Source organism: Scleropages formosus, chromosome 2 (genome assembly GCF_900964775.1).
Source record: "Scleropages formosus chromosome 2, fSclFor1.1, whole genome shotgun sequence".
In the NCBI taxonomy this organism is placed as follows: Eukaryota; Metazoa; Chordata; class Actinopteri; order Osteoglossiformes; family Osteoglossidae; genus Scleropages; species Scleropages formosus.
Window position 1 is genome coordinate 27,191,317 of NC_041807.1, and position 19,686 is coordinate 27,211,002.

A 19,686-nucleotide genomic window follows, 5' to 3' on the forward strand; every position below is an offset into this window, starting at 1 on the left:
AATACGATTTTCCCACTGCCCCGAGCCACAGGATTTTAATCTGTCGAGTAGAAAGGCGGTGGGAGTTAACAAAGCAGACGTGCTTCACTGCGGGGCAGTAAATAGAGGGATTCAGCAGCAGAATCCCAACAAAGTCTTTATTATATAAAGGGATTTTACAGGAGTGTGTCAAAAACAATCACAAGATTGGGCAGTTAAGTAAAGCAGTTCACGTTCCGCATACTGTTGCGTGTGGCCAGGCCGCAATGCGCGTTTAAGCCGAGCGATGGCGGGGTATTAAATGGAAGGCAAAAGAAGTATTACGATGACCGTTTGCCGTGCGCGCGAAAGAGAAAATTAAAGTGCAGATGAATGCCTAAATAAATGTGTTTACATGTGCACCTTCTAGGTCTGTGTGTGCAGGTGTGCACGTGCGCCTCTGTCCATTCTGTGCGTGATTGCAGGTGTGTGAGAGAGAATCTCTCGCTCTGAGAGGGCCGGATGGGACTTCTACGTTCCAGTCTGTCAGTCAGCTACTGACCGCAGCAATTACATTGTCACTTACAATCTGAGTCACAGGCGCGGCGAATCAACTGCGGCCTGTTCTCACGCTGATGTGCGCACGCTTATTCGACCAGAACCCCATACACAAGCACCTCTGCAAGCAGACACACGCAGATCTCTTAAACAGCACACTAATGGTCTCCTTCTGCGCTGCACGATAAATCACTCTCCTGCCACTCATTTCTCTGTACTCACTCCTCTTGACTCTGGTTGCTGGTGAGTACCTGCATGTTCGAGTGCATGTTCAGCGCTGTGTCTACATGCAAGGCTCTGCATGCGGACATGTTTACTTGCCTGTCCCTGTACCTAGGGCTCAGGGAATATTTAACCTTCACGCTAGCTCATTTCACTCCATCTCTGAGGCTCGTGAGGTCCCAATTCCCCCGCTCCACGTGCCGATCGATTCACTAACCAGGCGAAGAAGCACAAGCGCATTGGACCTAAAATGGACAAGATCTGCAGCAAAGTACCCCTGAAAGCTGCAAGTAATGAAGAGCAACAGCCATGCTTAAACCCCACTCTCCCCACCACCAGGCCTTTAAAACGGGCTGGAAAAATGGACTCTTTGATGGAGGGAGCGACTGCTGCTCATTCACTCGTCATTGTACGCATGAACACAGCATATACATAGACAAAAATACTCAGTATTGCAGAACTTAGTAATGATAACTGCAATTTTCTTCTTGTACTGGACTGTCTTAAAAATATGATATATGATAGATTACACCCATGTAATTGCATTCCAGACAAATCTAAACTGTAATTATTTTTCCATTAGCATCAATACTACTGCCCTCCATTAAATGAGGCAAACATGAACACTCAACCAATTTTGATCTTGGGAGTCACCACTGGCTGTTAATAAAACATTTACCAATTTTCCAAGAATGTAGCTCCATCTGTTACCTTCATTTCATGTGGGTTCCTATCATTTTGTCAATGAAGCTCTAGTGAAGCTCACAGCTTCGGAAAGTGTCGGCTGACTTTTTGTGGTCAGTGTTGCGTGCCCACCTTGCTTCTTGACCGACCCAAGCGGACACGCTCAAGCAGACAGCAGAGGAACTGGGCTGATGCTTGGAGGACCCCTGAACCACATCTTAATTGGCATGCAGCAGCGATCCAACCTGGATGCCGCTGCAGTAATGAGCCTCTTCCCTGAGCTTCCCAATTACATTTGAAGTGTCTTCTTCACCTGCTAATTGTTGCGTAAATATTCCAATTAGGCTTCAGGAGCTGGTGAGGGGGATTAGCAGAGAAATGCATGAGGCTGGTATGGAAGACGAACCCCTTCACACACATACCCCCACCAACCGTCTGCACCCCCCCGTCTGTCATGTTTTTTTTTTGAGACACCCCTTGACACTTTTGTCTACGTGGAGTTGCAGCATTTACAAAATGCTGCCTAATTAGACAAGTTTGCAATTATGCTCACCTCCAACTCATAGACAAACTCCCTCTCCTCTGCTGTCAGTGGCAGACCCCGTCAATGTGACAAACAGGATGTGCCACGTATCTGACATGGTTCACCCAAGAACATCTCGACATGGACCAGTAGAGTGTGAGGAGGCCACGGCCAAAGCCTTGAACACAACCAGCACTGTTTGCCTTGTGCAACGACGGGCACAGTAAACACAGCGCTCTTACATAACACAATCACATCCACAGAAGCATTTTCAGGACCACAAAGCAGAAACGGAGCTTAGAAGTACATTTTAAAATAAAAGAAACCTAAAAGCATTCATAAAACCCACTTGCTTCTCCTTTCCAGTGTATGTTTTGATTGATGTGCATTTTAAAGTAAGAGCTTTTGACTGGATTTTGAGTGCAGCTGGTGAACAAGATGCACAGCCTAGGAAAACAGATATGCATGACTATGTGAGTGTGTGTGTGTGTGTGTGTGTGTGTGTGTGTGTGTGTGCGCGCACGCAGAGGTGTGAGAGAGTGTGCACTGGTGTTTGGGGCGAGTTTTATCTTTGGCTGTAGGTTGGTAGACATGCAGGTGTACTACAGCTTGAGCTCTGCATCTGGGCCAACAGGGAAGGGATTAGAGCTGTCCTGATAAGAGATGGGGATGAAAACAAAGGTGGCAATTGTGAAGCCATTTCCTTCCCACTCTGCTTTACCATACTTTTCGCTTTTTATTGCCTCTTCAAGACGGGGGTGTGGTGGTGCAGCAGGCTTGGCTGGGTCCCACTCTCTGGTGGGGCTGGGGTTTAAGTCCTGCTTGGGATGCCTTGCGACGGACTGGCGTCCCGTCCTTGGTGTGTCCCCTCCCCCTCCGGCCTTATGCCCTGTGTTGCCAGGTTAGGCTCCGATTCGCCGCGATCCCGCTCGGGACAAGCGGTTTCAGACAGCGTGTGTGTATGTGCGTGCCTCTTCATGTTGCTGTCTCTGTCTGTCTGGGTATGTGTCTGCAGTGTACTCTGATAGACCTGGACTCCATGCCCACTGCTCTGAAACATCATTACTGTAGAACTAGCTCTTAGCCAAAAACCTTTGATCAGACTAGCGTCTCCCTTGTGAACACCTCCAGGGAGATCGTACAGAACAACTCTCTATCGAATGGCCATGCACCAAAGCAAAACCTTGCTGCTGTGAACCAGATCATTCAGGACTTAACTTGAGGTGGGACTGAACAGACTTTGCCTCCTGTTTTCAGAGTTTTTTTTTTGTGGACAAGCATGTCTCTGATGACTAAAAACAGGTGCCAAATTTTATCAAAGCAAGGACATCTAAATCTTATTGTTGAGCAAACTAAAACAGTTATGGACTATATGCTCATTTGATACTGTCTTTCTACAACTAGTAAATCTCAACCAACTGTGGTGAATCTACACTAGTACACTTGCACCCACTATGTCAAACTGTGCTCAAATCTCTGCTCAGATACTCCTGATATGATCATCAGAGACCTACACTGTTCAGCACTGTTCAACAGGTTCTATGCTACACATGACGAACGTAACGTGCGAACAAACCAGCCCAATATGACACTAGTTCACAGAAGCAATAAAGTCGCCTTTGGGATCAGAGTTTAGCAGCTCCATCTACAGAAGGTCCCGCTAATGAGCGTGCCAAAATGTTCCCGCTTGCAATCAAAGCCTTGGGGGTGGCTAGGGAGACTTTCAAAAATCAGCTACACATCAGAGCACAGGAAGGATAAAAGCGGCGATCTGGACTCAATCAGCCCATCTAGGCGAGACGGGTACAGCAGAGAGGGACGGCAAAACCCGTCACCTTTATTTGTACCACCCCGTTTTGTTTGCGTCAACACGCCTGAGAGCTTGAAGACTTAGCTGATGTCATGGTGTGGGTCACAGCCAGCACGGCTGTACTCGAAGATACAGAATGGACAGCAGACGGAGTAGCTGGTTATGAGCACAAGCTATATACACATTTCCATGGAGGCTGTGCTTAGGACTCCAGTATGGTCTGAGGTCCATTTGTCACCAAGATGCCTCTCATGCCCCCAGGCTGTAATGATGTAATGGCAGAGAGAGGTGGCTTCTGGGTAGAGCACCTCATCAGGACTTGCTTCTGTAGCCGCTGGATATCAGACAAGGGGTGGGGGGGAGTTGAGGAGGGTGGTGATGACCTTTTACTAGCTCTTGTCATTAGTGATCAAAGCTGGGCAAACACACCCACCGGATGCCCGAGGCCCTATCGTAATTGGAATCAAGGATGCGTGCTAGAGAAATCCATTTGTACGAATGCTTACAATTGCGCAATTATTTCACCCATTTCTGTGTGCTGGAGCCAGGCACACTGCCTGCTGGGGAGGAAGACAGGGAATGGACCAGATGACCCAGCCTCAGTCACATTTCAATACCTCTGGAAAGTCAACATAACACACACAGGCCATAGCGGCAATGTGAGGTCCTCCAGTGCAGCATAAGCTGGATAGATTGTCAGGGAGATGTTTGCGTGAGAATTCTAAACCTGTTGGGGGAATCGAGACACCTCTGTGGGAACCCTGCATAAATAATGACTACCATGCACCCAATAAAATGGGATTTGCAACAAAGGCTGTAATGGGCCAACTTATGTGGAGTGTCAGGCTCATGAGCACTCTGGCTGCCCCAGTAAACATTAAGGTGTTTAAATATCCCTTCCTGACATTTGAGGAGTCCCAGTGTAGCCTCCCGCCAAGGAGATGGGGGTGGTAAAAATGTCAGGGTGGCTCATTACCGCATCGCTCAGCGATACAGTGGCCGCCCTCCTAAGATCTGCTAAAAAATGGGGGAGGGTGGCTCCCTCGAGAGGCAAACCATGCAGGTGTATGATGGAATAGGAAGAGGGGTGCTACTGAATTTCTGTTCTTTCCACATTTTAAGACTGAACTTCCTGTTTTCTCCCCTCCCCACCTTCATCCAGTCAATGATATCTGACATTTGACATTAGTACTGTTTGCCAGAAGACCTGCTGGGATGGAGGGATAGGGCAGAGAGATTCTGAAACTGGATCAACCTGGGAGCTTTCTGCACTCCATGTTACACACAAACACCACAAGGGTTTCTCAAGCTCCAAGGATACAAAATTAACACTTGTTTAAAGAAAAGCATTTTGCTGGGCTTTGTGAGTAACTCCTTCTGCCTTAACCAAAAGAAGGGTTTACAAAACCTTGCCAGAAGCCAATTATTTTCATTCCTTTGATGACAACTACATATTCTTGTTCACACTCTTTACACATGAGGAAGCGCTTGGAAAATGCCAGCAGGACTGCAACAATGGGGTGACTCCTCCTTGACAAACTGACAAGTGCCATGGGCGTGTATTGACATGCAGAATGGACTTTGGCTGGCATACTGCTAATGGTTCTGTCTCAAGTGACAGGGCAATGGCATATTTCAACAATGACCCCTGACATAAAAGAAAATAATATTAGGGGGTGTCGAGAAGTGACAGTTTGAAAACAATGCCAAACACTCTCAGTACACTTTAGATACGCAGACGACTTCAGTCACACATTGTGACAATGGCCCATGGGAATATGATTCAAAGGCTCAATAAAATGAATGAATGTAAAATAAAAGTCTTATGCTTTTCATGGGAAATATATTGAAAATGTTCTAACATATAGAGTATAACGGGTCATTTTAAAATAATACCATACCATAAGACATTGTGTAAATATTCCAATGACCTCATTGTGAGAGCACCAAGCAGAAACACATTCCAGGCAGAGGATGGGGCTAAGATCCTCATGAGGTACTCAACTCACACTACAGACTCAGAGGAGGGCTCAGAGCCCTATGGGATGCACAGATCTCATTTCTAGACCATGGTCAGGTCCCAGAGTTCCACAGGATCCTTACCTCTCTATCGAGACCAGCAGCCACCGTAACAATATCGCCCGTCTCACTGTTGATGGTGAACATGTTGGGGATAGGGCTGTGTGGGGACTGTGAGAGGATGCGGTACCGCACCATCCCATTGGCCGTCGTGTCATCATCAGCATCGTTGGCCGTCACCTTCATTACATACGTGCCTGAAGAGAGAGAGGACGAAACATGGTGTCAGGCACACACGAACACGTACAAAGACACACAAGAGCAGTTCGAAGTGCAATATGAGAGAGACAGAGTCTATAGATAGACACAATGTCTACAACCGCTTGTCCTGAGACAAACTGGAGCCTAACCCAGCAACACAGGGCATAAGGCTGGCGGGATGCCAGTTTGTTGCAGGCCACCCCAAGCAGGACTCAAACCCTAGACCTGCCAGAGAGCAGAACCCAGCCAGCCCCACTGTGCCACTGCACCCCCCTTTGAGAAACAGAGTGATTCGTTATAATTATAACAGATGCAAATTTTATAATGCTGTGATGCTACATTCCAACACATGGCAAGTTAAACTTAGCAACTGTTGTATTAACATCTAGTTATGCAAACTTCATAAATATGGATTTTCCAGGAATTTGACAGTAGCATACCATTTCTCCAATTTCTCCATTTTACATATCATTAACTTGATTCATATGAAGAAAAAAAAACAGACTAAAAGCATGGATTACTGAGAAGATGATCAATGCATTTCTGGAAGATCTGTCATCTGGAATTATATATCACAGATCAAAAACATGGCTACATGTCAGTTTTTAACAGTATGTGTGTATCTGTTTTGAATCTGGGCTTTGGTTTAAAGACCTATTATTCTGAAGCAAGAAATGACAGCTTTGTTGTCAACAGTGAGAACAACAGATGAACGCTTCCAACACTTTCGCAAAGAAGCATTCGGAATTTTGTCAAGATGTTGAATTAAATCTTCATGCTCATTTCTGCACTCATGTTCAGCAGACTAGCTAGCGTACACCACATCTCCCTGCTAAAGGGTTATTACAGTGATCAGTATAGGATTAGAGAAAATTCTGTGTTTTGCCATTTACTGCTCAAGCACGAGATCTTCCCAGGGTCAGAAGACATGTGGCAACTGGCACGGCTGCATTCCAGATAGATCTTCATTTCAATTTCCTATATTTGGTTTTTCATAATTAAACTGGTCAGCCAGCTTACAAAAACATTTCTACACTGTGGCAAAAAATAACGTGTTGTATCTATTTCCAATTTATTTTTGGGCCATTTCAACAGGGGGATGAAAAGTAAGGAGCACGTTGATGAAAAACAAATTTCAAAGCTGAACAAAAAAATTAAATGAAGCAGTATTAATAACATTGAAATAAAAATGCATCTCTGCCTCTGGTGTATTCAATAGAGTAATACCCCTCTTAAGTTATTTTGTCTCTTGCTGCCACCACCTTTTCGCGTACAAGCACAGCAGTTCAATTTCCATAGGCAATTGCCTGGCTTATCAGCGATGCGATCAGCTGACGGCCCCATCGGCTCCACCGCTCCTGTGCGTGACAAAAGATTATGGCCACAGAAAATAACAAGGAAGTCAGCAGTGAGCTCAGGTGTTTATGAATAAAATATCTTCCCGGAACCATTGCAAGGCTTTGCAAAAAACTGTGATGAACTGGCGTCATCCAGGAACCTGGAGCCGGGATGCGGCCTGTCAGCTGGCTTGGGCCCTCGTCCAGGGGAATTAAGGTGGGAAAAGCAGTCCACCCTTCCTTATTTCTGGAAAACGCCACTCTTTATCACAACCCCTTTAGCCTTCCGCCTGAGCTGGGGTTCATTTTCCACCGGCTCGGACATGTAGAGACAACCCCCGCTCTCGCGCTCTCTCCCTCGCCTGTTCCACTGCACCCTAATTGCAAGAGATAGCACCATCATTTTGGTGACAACTCTTGTCGCAGGATAATTGTAACAGCAACTTCTATTTCAAACATCATTAAATTTCAAAGCAAGATTTGTCACTCGCCTATGGAAGGAAGGGGGTGGGGGGGCACATAGGAAAAAAAATCCAACACTCAGCTCTGGATTCTCATCAGTGTTTGCGTGACCCATCGGTGCTGTAAGAGAAGTGGGGGATGGAACATCTCAGTCTATCCAACATCTCCACATTAATTTCATTAAGCCCAATTCGTAACAGGCTTAGAGCATGCGCTTTGTTTGGGCAGGTGAGGAGCAGCAAACACAGCCGTGCCTTAAAGGATTAAGTCCTCAGTCCTTTAAATGACTCTTTAATTTGAAAACTAATTCGGCTCTGTAATTGGCTTTCCACTGGAATTGCTGGAGCTCAAAATTTAAACTTTTATTATTTGCATGTCATGCGTGGAAGCTGAGGAAGGTGCCAGGATTATCCGTGGCCTATATCGGCCTCACAAACTACCCTTCCGGGCAAGCGCTCCCCAGACATGTGAGAGCAGAAGTAGGTGGGGGAGCATGAGAAGCCTCTGAGGAGCACCGCAACTCTCTCACGGGGCGGGGGGCACAGCAGCGAAAGAGGTGCACCCTGTTCTCGTACACGACAGCATGCCCGGTACAGCACGGAGAGGTTTCACTTAACCACGGATACAGCCCCTGATCAACCTCCTGCAATAAGCAGGATTCACAGCCCATATACTGCATGCTTAAACTGTGAAAGGAGCTGTAAAAACCAGGAGCCGTAAAATTACTCACACTGAAAACCAAAGGACTGAAGATATTTCGGGAAAACCTGCGTCTAATTTCCAAATGCCATTAGTGGCATTGGAATTTTTTTATTATTCATAACATATTTATTTACCATCTGTAGATGCATTTAGAAAAAGAAAATTACGAATGCCGCTAAATATAAGCTCGCAGTGGTTGTGACAAATGTCTGTCCAACTTTCACAAATCTCACAACCGATAAAACATCCTCTTGATTTTATTTCTCAATCCGGCCGGTTTTATGAGAGAAACCATTGCCTCCTTGATGGGGCTGCCGCACATGGGACTTGTGCCACCAGGTGCCAGAAAGCAGATGGGGCTAATTCTCAGAGGAGGAGCAATCCTGTATGTTCATTTGGATTTCTCACATCACGGTCCCTGTGGGTATACATCTCACAGGCACCAAAACAAGTCCGTTTTTTTTCCTCAACAAACCGCACTTGAAGGATGACTCCGTCCGTTCATTAAACTGATTGATACCTCCTGCTCTTCATCCCCTGTGCAAGAACTTTTCCGAACAATGAAAGCTGCTGTTTATGCAGTGGTCTTTTTAAATGTTTCCCAGACACACTTCGGAGGCACTCCTGGACCAAAAAACCCTTAAGGATGACAAATCTAAAAGTGTGTACTCATAGCAGTGTTTTTAATCTCCCTCTCCTGTCACTCTCGTGCGCTCAGCGTTAACGTGAAATGGGCTGAGAAGCAGATATACGTTATTGAAACCAAACTGTGTGTGTGTGTGTGTGTGTGTGTGTGCGCGCGCGAGTTGGGGGGTACACCCAGAGATCTGTACTGTAACATTAAGCCCTACGTATGCGGATCGCTGTACCACAACCCCACGGTCCACTGGCAGCCTTAAAGGCCCCTGGGATAAGATTAAAAGGGTTTTATCTGGAGCTGAGGATGAACGCTCAGCAGAATGAGGTGCCTGAGACAAGCCCCGCTTACAGAGAGATACGCCTAAAGGACACGGCGTCTGGAGGTACAGGGACAGAAATGGCCTGAAATAGACAGGGTGAGATCCAGGCAGTCCATTTAAACAGGGACAATGCAGGTCCGTTTGCAGATAATTGTTGTTGTTCCGGAAAGCAAATTCGTGACTTGGTGGTTAGAATACGGTATTATTAAATGTGCAGAGCCGTGAAGGTGTGTTTTCACTGGTAACAAAAAAGCAATTAAAGAACGCGTTAGGCAACTGGGAGAGTTCATCTATTCATTTGTCAGTAGAATGAATAGAAATGTGTTAATTCAAATTTTTTATTCAACTTGCCCTTGATTTGCAGATTGCACTGACATTTGTATATATTTTTTATTAAAACCTGTAAATTAAAAAGAAGAAGAACATTCTAAACACTGTAAATGCTTTTGTTTAAGTTTCTTTGTCTGGTGTACAAATGAGCAATGTGTGATCAGAAGTTCAAATTAAATTTTAATTAGCATACCTGTTAAAAATTAAAGGCAAAAGCTAGTACTCGAATTTTCAAGAGATTTAGACGCCATAGGATGCCTCTCTGATAAAATCTAAGAATCATTTCTGAATAATGAAAGAGTTTAGAAAATTTAAAAATCGAAAAAAAAATCTGATTCATAAATCATAATCATAGTTTCTATTTTTTTCAGGCAGCAAATACATTGTGTACACACATGTGTGGCAAAAGAATCATAATTGCTTATAGGTTTTAATTCCCTACAACAGAAATGATTGCGGAAATGTACAGATTCCCAAGTTTCGGTTGTTAAAAATATGATAATAAAAATGTGTAATACACAACAATACAATGAGAATGATAACAGTCTGCTGGCGACCAGTGAAGCCCACATCTTTTGGATACAAAGGAGTTATAATCAAATGTTTACAGGTGAGATAACTAAGGTCCAGTCACAGAAGAAACATGAATCAAAAGGGATTTAATGGCTTTAAGTGATATTAATCACTGTTAAGTGCAACTCTAACACTGAAGACATTCTCTTTTTATTTAACAGCATCTAATTCAACAGGGTAGATGTTTTTAGTTTATTTTCACGCATTGTTGTGCCAATTAACGGCTGTGTTGGATGATAAAATCAGTCCTTATTCAAATGAAGCACTGGAAAACATAAGATGCACCAAACACTTTTTGATGGCTCACCAAGCCTTTTAGTATTATATCAGCCATGATGCAAGAGAAAATTATGATGGAAGTCGTTATCTTCGCCAACTCTTTTCTTTTAAAGTCACCCAGCTGCAAACTTACTTTTCCATGAGTCAACAGAAACTCCAAGACAAGTACATTGCAGGGAGAAATAACAGTGAAGAAGGCAGATGCATTTGAAAGCTCAGCTTCCCGTTGAGGGCCCTGGAGCAAACGTCCAATTAAAGTGTAAACTACATCCACATCCTTGGGGGGGCGCTTTAGCAGGGATGCACATAATACAAGAGGGAGCATCTGTCAAAAGGGACACAAGACCCCCTGACTCCAGTCATTGAGAGTCTTATATGATCCCCCCAGTACAGGTAGAAGAAGATCAACATAGAGGGGTGGTCCTCTGTGCTAATGTCAAGGAAGTGAAAAGTAGCTCTACAAGCGGAAAGGGTAAAGGAAGGAGGGAACTTAAATCCCTGAGCATCTCTCATTTCTTTTACTTCCACTGCTCTGGTTCCTCTGCAACACCTCTCTGTCTCCAATTATTCATCTGGGGACTCACTGGAACACCTTGGAGTGCTGGTGCAGGTTTTTTTTTTTTTAAACAGCCTCTGGCGTTAACTGCGGTGACGCTAATACAATGCCCTGAAATGGCCTCGCTTCTTAAACGGGCGTCTAAATCGTCCACAGCAGGGGAAGGTACTAATGATGCCTGCGCACAGAGGAGGGCCTGTGACTGAGCTGTCCTGAGTTGTGGCAGGAATTTCGTCACCGTGGCTCCAAGAACAATGTAAGAGGCGATGTGCACTTGTTCCTCACTGAGCTTTTTCAGGGTAAAGCACATGGTGGACCTTTGCTCCAGGGAGCATCGGATCAGCCATGTGGCCTGGGCAGGCTTGCAGACTCCGACTTGCTCCACACCTGTATCTCACGTAGCACCGACACACATAAAAGAAAGGAGCGGAAAAGGGTCCAGAACAAGACTAACCCTCTCTCAGTGTTTCACATTTTTACAGCCCTCAGTATTTGCGCAAGTGCACAGTAGGCGTGACATTGCCACTTCTATGCAATGCATTACATTATCAGCGGAGCATTATTCATTTAGCTATCCAACAAATAAGACATGAATCTTTTGTTTTCCTCAGCCCTTGGTTAGAGTTACCTGGCTTGGCTCCCTCAGCCACGGATCCATTGTAGACCTGGTTCCGGAATTCTGGCCGGTTGTCATTCATGTCGATGACGTAGATGTAGAGGTCAATGGGATTTTCCACCTTGTTGCCATTCATGTCCACAGCATGAGCCCTGAGCTGTACGGGAAAAATGAAGGGACAGGATTTGTGTGAAAGAAAGATCTGCGGTGGGCACCTCACCACCAAAAGCCACCAACAGCTGCATGATAATCGCTGCCAGCAGTTTTCCCATGGTCACCCCATGTACATTACCTAAAGACCTCTGCTGTGATTAGGGAAGATATCAGCACTAAAGGAAGATGCCACCTCCTCTGTTGATGTAGGCCCTGACCATAGATGCAATGTCTCTGTGGACTCCTATTTGGTTGGGGACTTTGTTGAGTGGAAGTGTTTGAAAGTGGGAGCTCCCAGATGAACACAGAGCATTTCAAAGGGATTTAGAGCAGGCCATCGCGGCCACTGCGAGACCAGTTTCTCATACCCTCATAGCCCCTTGTCAATCGAGACAGCTGGGCACACTTAATTATTATACTTTTGGCTGTATCTTTCCGGTACCTAGAAATTTTCCCAGTAAATACAGTTTGCCGTCTTTGCCGTGTTGAATGGGAATAAAGTGTTGGAGAAGCAACATTTAAAGTCAAAAATGCATTAGACTGAGCACAAAACAATGTATTTAAGTTACATTTACTTCCACATCCTCAGTGACCCTCAAATCTATGGCTCCAGTCTGCATGGAGTGTTTTTCCATCCTCTTTCGCTGCTTTTTCCTGATCACGTGGACTGGCAATGTTCTAAGAGAAAGAGCCAGAACCTACTATTCAGTTCCTATCAAAATCCCTGAATCCTCTAAATGCAGCACCAAGGGGGTGGAAACAAAACAAAACACACAGACAAAAAAAAGAAACTAAACTAAACAAATGATTCCTCCAGGAAAAATTAATCAAAATGAAACGGTATGAATACCTAGAAAGAAGAGCCTCAGCAGTATGAACTTTGAATAAGTTATGAAGGGAAAGCCACCAGCACGACAAGACACAAATCATGTGAGCACAGCTGCACGAGGGCGCGTCACTCATTGCAGCAGCTAAAACGGTGCTGAGAAACAGTCTGGGAGCAAAATCGCTGGGACACCGGGCAAACGGAGCTCAGGAAGCAGGTGCAACGTGAATCATGCTGTCCACTGAAACGTGTAGAGACATGCTGGAGCCTTGGAGATGCTCTGTCGGAGGCACGCGACTGCTGTGGACCACCAAGCCCATGGTGTGAGCCGCTGATGGGATAACCTTTGGTCAAGTCCTTGGGTTTGGATTACTCCATTCCATCAATGCAACCAGACAAGCCAGGCATACGCATTACTTTCAAATACGCTAGACATAAAACACAGATTTGTACTGGGAAACTGATGTGATAGAAATATGACCCTGTAAAAATGGACTTGGTACCAAACATTGCTCAAAAGTTACTTACTGCAGAAGCAACCATTCAAAGCGGTTCTTTTGCGATAGAAAAACACTGTACTATTAAGCTGGGCGCTCGGAAAAGAAAATGTGTTTCATTATGATGTATTTAGATTGTCTAGAGATTTCAGTCATTTTAATTTGCTGTGGAAACTGATAAAACAGCATAATGCAACGTGCAATTTTTGCCCCACAACAAATGTCCTTGTTGAAAGCCTACTGACAAAAATAAAAATAAAAGACAAAAGTATATGTCCGCAATGATTTAGGTTCCAATTGGAAAAAGAGCAACAACATGAGGGAAATGAGGATTAACACAGACAGGTAAGGTAGGGTAAGGTAGGGTTAGGTAAGGGGACAGCTGGTAGGGTGAGGATATAAAATGTGTGGAAATTTAGAGCTCTGTATTCAGTCTGAGTGATTAAAGCTGCTGCCTTTGGACCCAAAGGTTGCAGGTTTGAGTCTCACCTCCAGCTGTGGTACCCTTGAGCTAAGTACTTACCCTAAATTGCTCCAATAAAAGCTGTATAAATGGGTAAATAATTGCAAATAGCTTAATGTTTGGAAAACAGCATCTGCCAAATGAATAAATGTAAGGAAAGGGTCACTGTTCCATTTTATCTGAAGACAAGTCTTTTTTTTTTCCACACATATGTGTCAACAAATGTGTGGCTTAAGAAACAATCACATACGAAAAAACACTCAAGGCTCAAATGCGTGCATCAGAACTCCAGACACAAGTTACAGCTCTGGTTATGCTGGAGAGCCCTGTCAGGTCACAAAAAAATAATCCTACATGCTCGCCAGAGCTGTAGCCTCCTGGAGAAAATAAGGGAATTATTTCAGCTCACTTCTTCACAACTGATGTATATCCTCTCCATTTTTTTCCTGCACAAAAAAAAAAAAAAAATTGCATTGGTAGGTCTCCAAAAGGTTAATTTGACTTTACTTTTTTCTGCACATTGTTTGATCTCACAGTGCACCCAATATCCACACGCAACGATTGCGATGAACGCTCTTGACTGGAGCCAGGGAAGTTATCACTCCCGCCGTTGGATCTAGTAATTCAATGGCATTAGAAGTCAAAGATTACTGTGGTGTTTAAAGAAGAGAAAATGTAATTCTGTGTTGGAATTAAAGTTATTATCTTCAAAAGGATGAAAAAGCGGTCACCGCTGACTGGGCATACTTCAAGCTGGGCTTCTGATGAAGATAAACGGGGGAACTTGCCAGTATCTTGAGGTGTCCGATTGGAAAGTCTGCTATCTTTTTTCTAAGGAGCATTGCCCACCTTGTCTGTTCAAAAAATAACGCGACCAAACACAAGACGTGAATAAAAAATAACAAACAAGCCTGATTTGAAATCACCATTACCAGTTTGAATTACCAGTGGCAATTTTTTTCTAAAAATTCTCTAACTCATTGAGCATCGTACAACTAAAATAACTAAAATAAATTGCTTCTTGGCACGTAGTCTAATAACTCAGTCTTTGTGAGGCAATGTATTTCACAGCTCCTCGCCCTGCATCCAGGTGAGTGGGAGTGGGAGGCTTTGGAGAGCGGTGACTGGCACCACGGAGGCCTAATTGGAATTCATAGTGCAACGCCAGTGCTTGGGCACGGATGCCCGCTTCCGCGGTAACCGCATACCGGCTCACTGAGTCGTCTCCACAGCTTGCTTTTGCGTGTGCAAAAGCCCGGCGTCCCCCACCCCCTACTTAATTACACATGAGAGGACAGGCCTCTGAGAAAAACAAACAAACAAACACAAATCTATCTGTTTCCTCAGCTGCGGAGTGGTGCCCGGGCGTATCCGGTGGAGATGGAAGCGGCTTTAACGGGCCTGGTTCGGTGTGCTGCATGCGCCGACTGCAAATGTCCAGCTTTCTGCTGTTAACCCATTGGCATGAAGGATAAGAAAAACTCACTGGACTCTCCAGGCAAGACCTGCCTCCCATACCTTCCCATACCTCCTCGGTGAAGCTTGACTTTGTTCTCAAAGGAATAATGAAAAAGCGAGCCCTCCCTAGAACTGACCGCCTGACAACACACCTCTCAGTGGCAATAATGCTGACAAGACTGCACTACCTGTCGGTAAATTAATAGTAGGCGGCTGCCCCTTGTGCAGGTAGTCATCCCAGAGGTCGATCGCGCTCCGGCCTCTGTGGAGAAACGCCATGACCGGTTTCACCTGCCTGTTCCACACATCAATTCCTCACACTCGGGCTTGCGTGATGGCTGTGTACAAATGTGCCGAGGAGTGGCACACTGGCGGAGCACCGCGGTGCACGCCGAGCCTGTAATTTAATCACTGAGGGGCACGGAAAGCACCATCTCATGTGCAATAACATAAACCAGGAAAAGAAGGAAGCGTGAAGGAAAAACAAGGGTGTGTGTTACAATAATGGGGGGGCAAGGGAGATGAGATTAAGGAAAAAAGTACATTCAGATGCTGATATAAATAGATGCGGGCTCTTCGCAAGTGCCTTCCGGTGCCATAAAATGTTCACTTCACATGGAACACGAGGGTCAAACCATTAACATATACAGTACATCTCTTACATATTTAGAGAAATGACCAGCTTAATTGCCTGCTGACATTCTGTCAAACATGCCAACCTTAAGTACCCAGCTAAACCACCTCCGCAACACTGGGTAAATGCCAACATATCTCTCTCTCTCAGGCTTTAAATCATTCCCAACATTTCAGATCCCCCCTCAATGAATACTGTCTTCTTTATATCACATACCTTGTATCAGACATATAAAAACAACAATTTTCCTTTAGGACAGTAATTATAGATTAAATCTTAACAGGTTTTTTCAACTAAAAGCTGTATCAATAGTAGTTCAGACTCATTGCTGGCGGAATCATGCTTAACACCTATTTTATTTCCTTATCTCACATTTTGCTAAGAGTGACACTCAATTTGCATGTAAGTTTAGAACTGCAATTGCGTTAAAATATTTTTTTAGGAAACTGTTGCAGGTGTGTTTGCTATAATGAAATGTTACTTACACTTTATCAGAACCGAATGCATTCTGTGTTATCTAGCGTTATTTTTAAGGGCCAGGTTAGTATCGAATAATTGCACATGAGTTGAAATAATTAGTATTTATTAATTCATAACTATCGGTCCATCCATCCATTTATTCAGATCAGTAACTTGTTTGGAGTCACAGTGCTCTGCAGCCTATTGTGGAAATGTACAGCACGAGGCAGGATACACCTGAAACATGCGAAATGACAGCGGGAACCAGCACTACGTACCTGCTGCACCACTGCGCCTCCCATATCTTATTTAACTTTCTTTTTATTAGCAAAAAATTAGAAATGTTTTCCAATCCTTCTTCGGTAGGAACACGTTATTATTTTGACTAATGCTAATCTAGTTTAATACAACTGAAAAAAATAATCAACTCGTGCATTTGGTTTCAAGCATTCAGTGTAAATCCCAAAGAAAGTTGAGTAACTAAAACCAAAAAGCAGCGTGCCTTATGGCTGCAAAAATGAAAGAATGGGCTCTACAATGCACGGTCAACAGCTGGATTCAAAGGGGAAGGCATCTCGTTTCTCTGCAAAGAACACGGAAAAGCGCAAGTCAGTAGCTGGAATGAACTCATTTGAGGGACCAAAGTTTTCTTTCACCGGGAGACTTCTTTCGTGTCCTCCCACGTCACTATTCTTAGCACGACGCTCTGGAAGCACAGATATATGGCTGCTTTCAGATGCCTGGCACCCAAAAATGTCATATTCCAGAAAAGCATTTACATCTCTGAGTTCAAAATCAATAACCCATTTACTGAATGTGTAATTGTGCTATTTACTCATTACAGAAACAAGGGAAGTTATACCACGACATTGAATTAAAAGGAGCTGACCTGCCAGACTGTCGATATATGGGGGTGGTGGGGGGGCATTCTCTTCTACCTTGCCATCTTTCATTATCATTTGCTGCATTCATTTATTTTCTTGTTTGCCTGTTTATTTAGGTAATGAAAGAATGATGTGTTTATCGCTATCTCCTACGAAGGGAGTAGATTGATTGTGGAAAGTGTGTGACAATCATTTCATCAAAACGTATTGCGAGAGAACAGACAAACATTTTGTTTCGGCGTCTAACGGTGACATCCGTGCGGTAAACAGCCTCGGTTTACGCTTGATGCTCTACATGAAAAACATGACAAAGCCTCTTGTCTGTTCATTAGTACTGACAGTCCAAATGCATGTGCAGATTCCTCCCCACATACACCACAAAAATGCACTGCTGAAACTTACTGGTAACTGATTGCTTCACTTCAGTGCTTATATCTGCATGAAGGATGTCCTTTACGGTTTCCGTGCAATTCATTACAATTATTTTCTTGCTTACAAGACAGTATCTACAGCACGTGATACTTCTTAGAATTCAGCAGCGTGGTAACTTACACTCGTTTTTACATTTTTACTTGTACAATTTAGGCAGGGATCTAACGGCAGAATGAAAGCCTGGTAATTTCTGTTTTTTCTCCTTAACTTTTAATCTCCATACTGGTCTTCACTGGGCCATTATTTCAAAGTGGCAGCAGATGGCATAGTAGTTAGAACTTTGTGATCAAGGAACCTGAGGTTGAAAGCCTGCTCCTTCTGCTGCAGTACCTTTCATTCAATTACTTACCTTGAACAGCTTTAGTGAGAGATATACAGCTGTACAAAGTGGTACATCATTGTTGGTAATTCAGTGTAAGTAGTTTAGTTTGCAACCCTAACATTGTTAGCTGCCTTGGACAAAGATATCAGCTAAATTAATGTAGACGTAATGTCCTTACCTCTCTGTTGACATGGTAAGACAGTATCATAGCAACAAGCAACCGTGCCATAGCTTTATACACTAGTTTGATTACTAAAGTAACGCTGAACCCGAACTTTTTCGGTCCACTTACATGGTAGGAGGACCTCTCCTCTCGGTCCAAAGGCTTCGTGACAAACATCTTCCCCGCCACCGGGTCAATGCTGAAGACCTCATTGGGGGGCTGGTCAGCCCCCACGCCCGTGATGCTGTAGCGGATCTGGATTTGCCGGTCCTGATCAGAGCGAATCTGGAAGAACGGAAGAGAGGACCATGGTCAGTGTCTCTAGTGGAAATCTGCAACGCTCAGAAATGGCCTAATTAATTTGCAGAGGAGGGATTAGCGATGCAATTAGTGGCCCTCCAAGTATTGAGAACGATGCCTCAAAGGCTTTATGGCGCTTTCTTCTCTCGCCACGATGACAACGTCAACGAGCCTGGTCTTCACTCGGTGAGGTACGTTACAAGGACTTCCAGACGGCAGACTTTTCCAGCTCAGACGAGGCACGCTCAGAATGAGCCGGCCAGAACCCCTAATAGGAACATCTCTGAGAGGCCAGGAGATACGAGCCGCCAGGTACCCCTGTAAGCGACTGGCACCGAGGAGGCGCTTAACGGCCGATTCACGGATGATCCGTCCAGCAGAAACTACCCCTGACAATCACCAGGAAACATGGAAACCTCTCAAAGATGGTTCTCTTTTTGCCGGTCCCACGGAGCACCACGGTGTTTGATTGCAGATTGGCACGAAACAAAACTGTGCACACAGGAATTTTATTTGCCATTTGTCCCACTTTGTAAAGCCTTGTTCTGGAAATGCCCCCCGCGTCTTGCTCTTTCAGGTCTTTTGCTGCCAGGGTTTAGTTCCCCAGTGAGCGGGTTGTTAGACCTAAGTAAGCATGGCGAGTTCCATTTTGCCTGCTCCAAGGCTGAAACCGCATTCATCATCCGAGAACTGGATGTTCTCTAAACGGGATTACTTTTGTCTTTCCCTGTTTAGTGCCAGAACCTTAGTACCACCCTGGCTTTGTGTACAAAACAGAAGACAAACTTCTGCAGAAAGCAGGAGTTAAATGTTATGTGTAATGCTGAGAGCAACTTCAGGCGCTGTGCGAATATTGAACACTGATCGAGTGGAACCTACTGAACTGGAATCACTCTTTTCTCTGTCCCTTCCTCTGTCTCACCCTGATTTTCCCTTATTTTCCTTTCTTTCTTGCAGGAGCACACCTGCAGCTTGGAGACCTCATCATTAAGACATCAACTCTTGCCGTCAGAGCCAATGTCTTTTATTTCACATTAACAGACACGCGCACAGGTATTCACACGCAGGTGGGTGTGTGTCCACATTCCTCCCGGGCTGCTGTGGTGTTCGGAGTGTTGACACCCTGCGCCGCATCTCAGCAGGGTCACAGCAGGCAGTGGTCATGCTAAAGGCCTGCCGTCTCATTATTTACAGCACTCAGGGCAAAATTGGCATCCGCTGGAGCCTGAAACGCATCTGAGCACAC

General features: G+C 44.7%; 1 protein-coding gene across 3 annotated transcripts in view; it reads right to left on the minus strand.

Annotated features, from left to right (window-relative positions):
- Positions 1-19,686, minus strand: part of LOC108936988 (cadherin-4-like) — a 304,253-nt gene that overhangs the window by 36,480 nt on the left and 248,087 nt on the right. For all 3 annotated transcript variants that reach the window (XM_018756688.2, XM_018756687.2, XM_029247237.1), the window contains 3 exons: positions 18,270-18,425; positions 11,862-12,006; positions 5,859-6,031 (listed from right to left, as the gene is read on the minus strand). In XM_018756688.2, the coding sequence (XP_018612204.2) occupies positions 5,859-6,031; positions 11,862-12,006; positions 18,270-18,425 (474 nt within the window). The remainder of the gene's footprint in view (positions 1-5,858; positions 6,032-11,861; positions 12,007-18,269; positions 18,426-19,686) is intronic.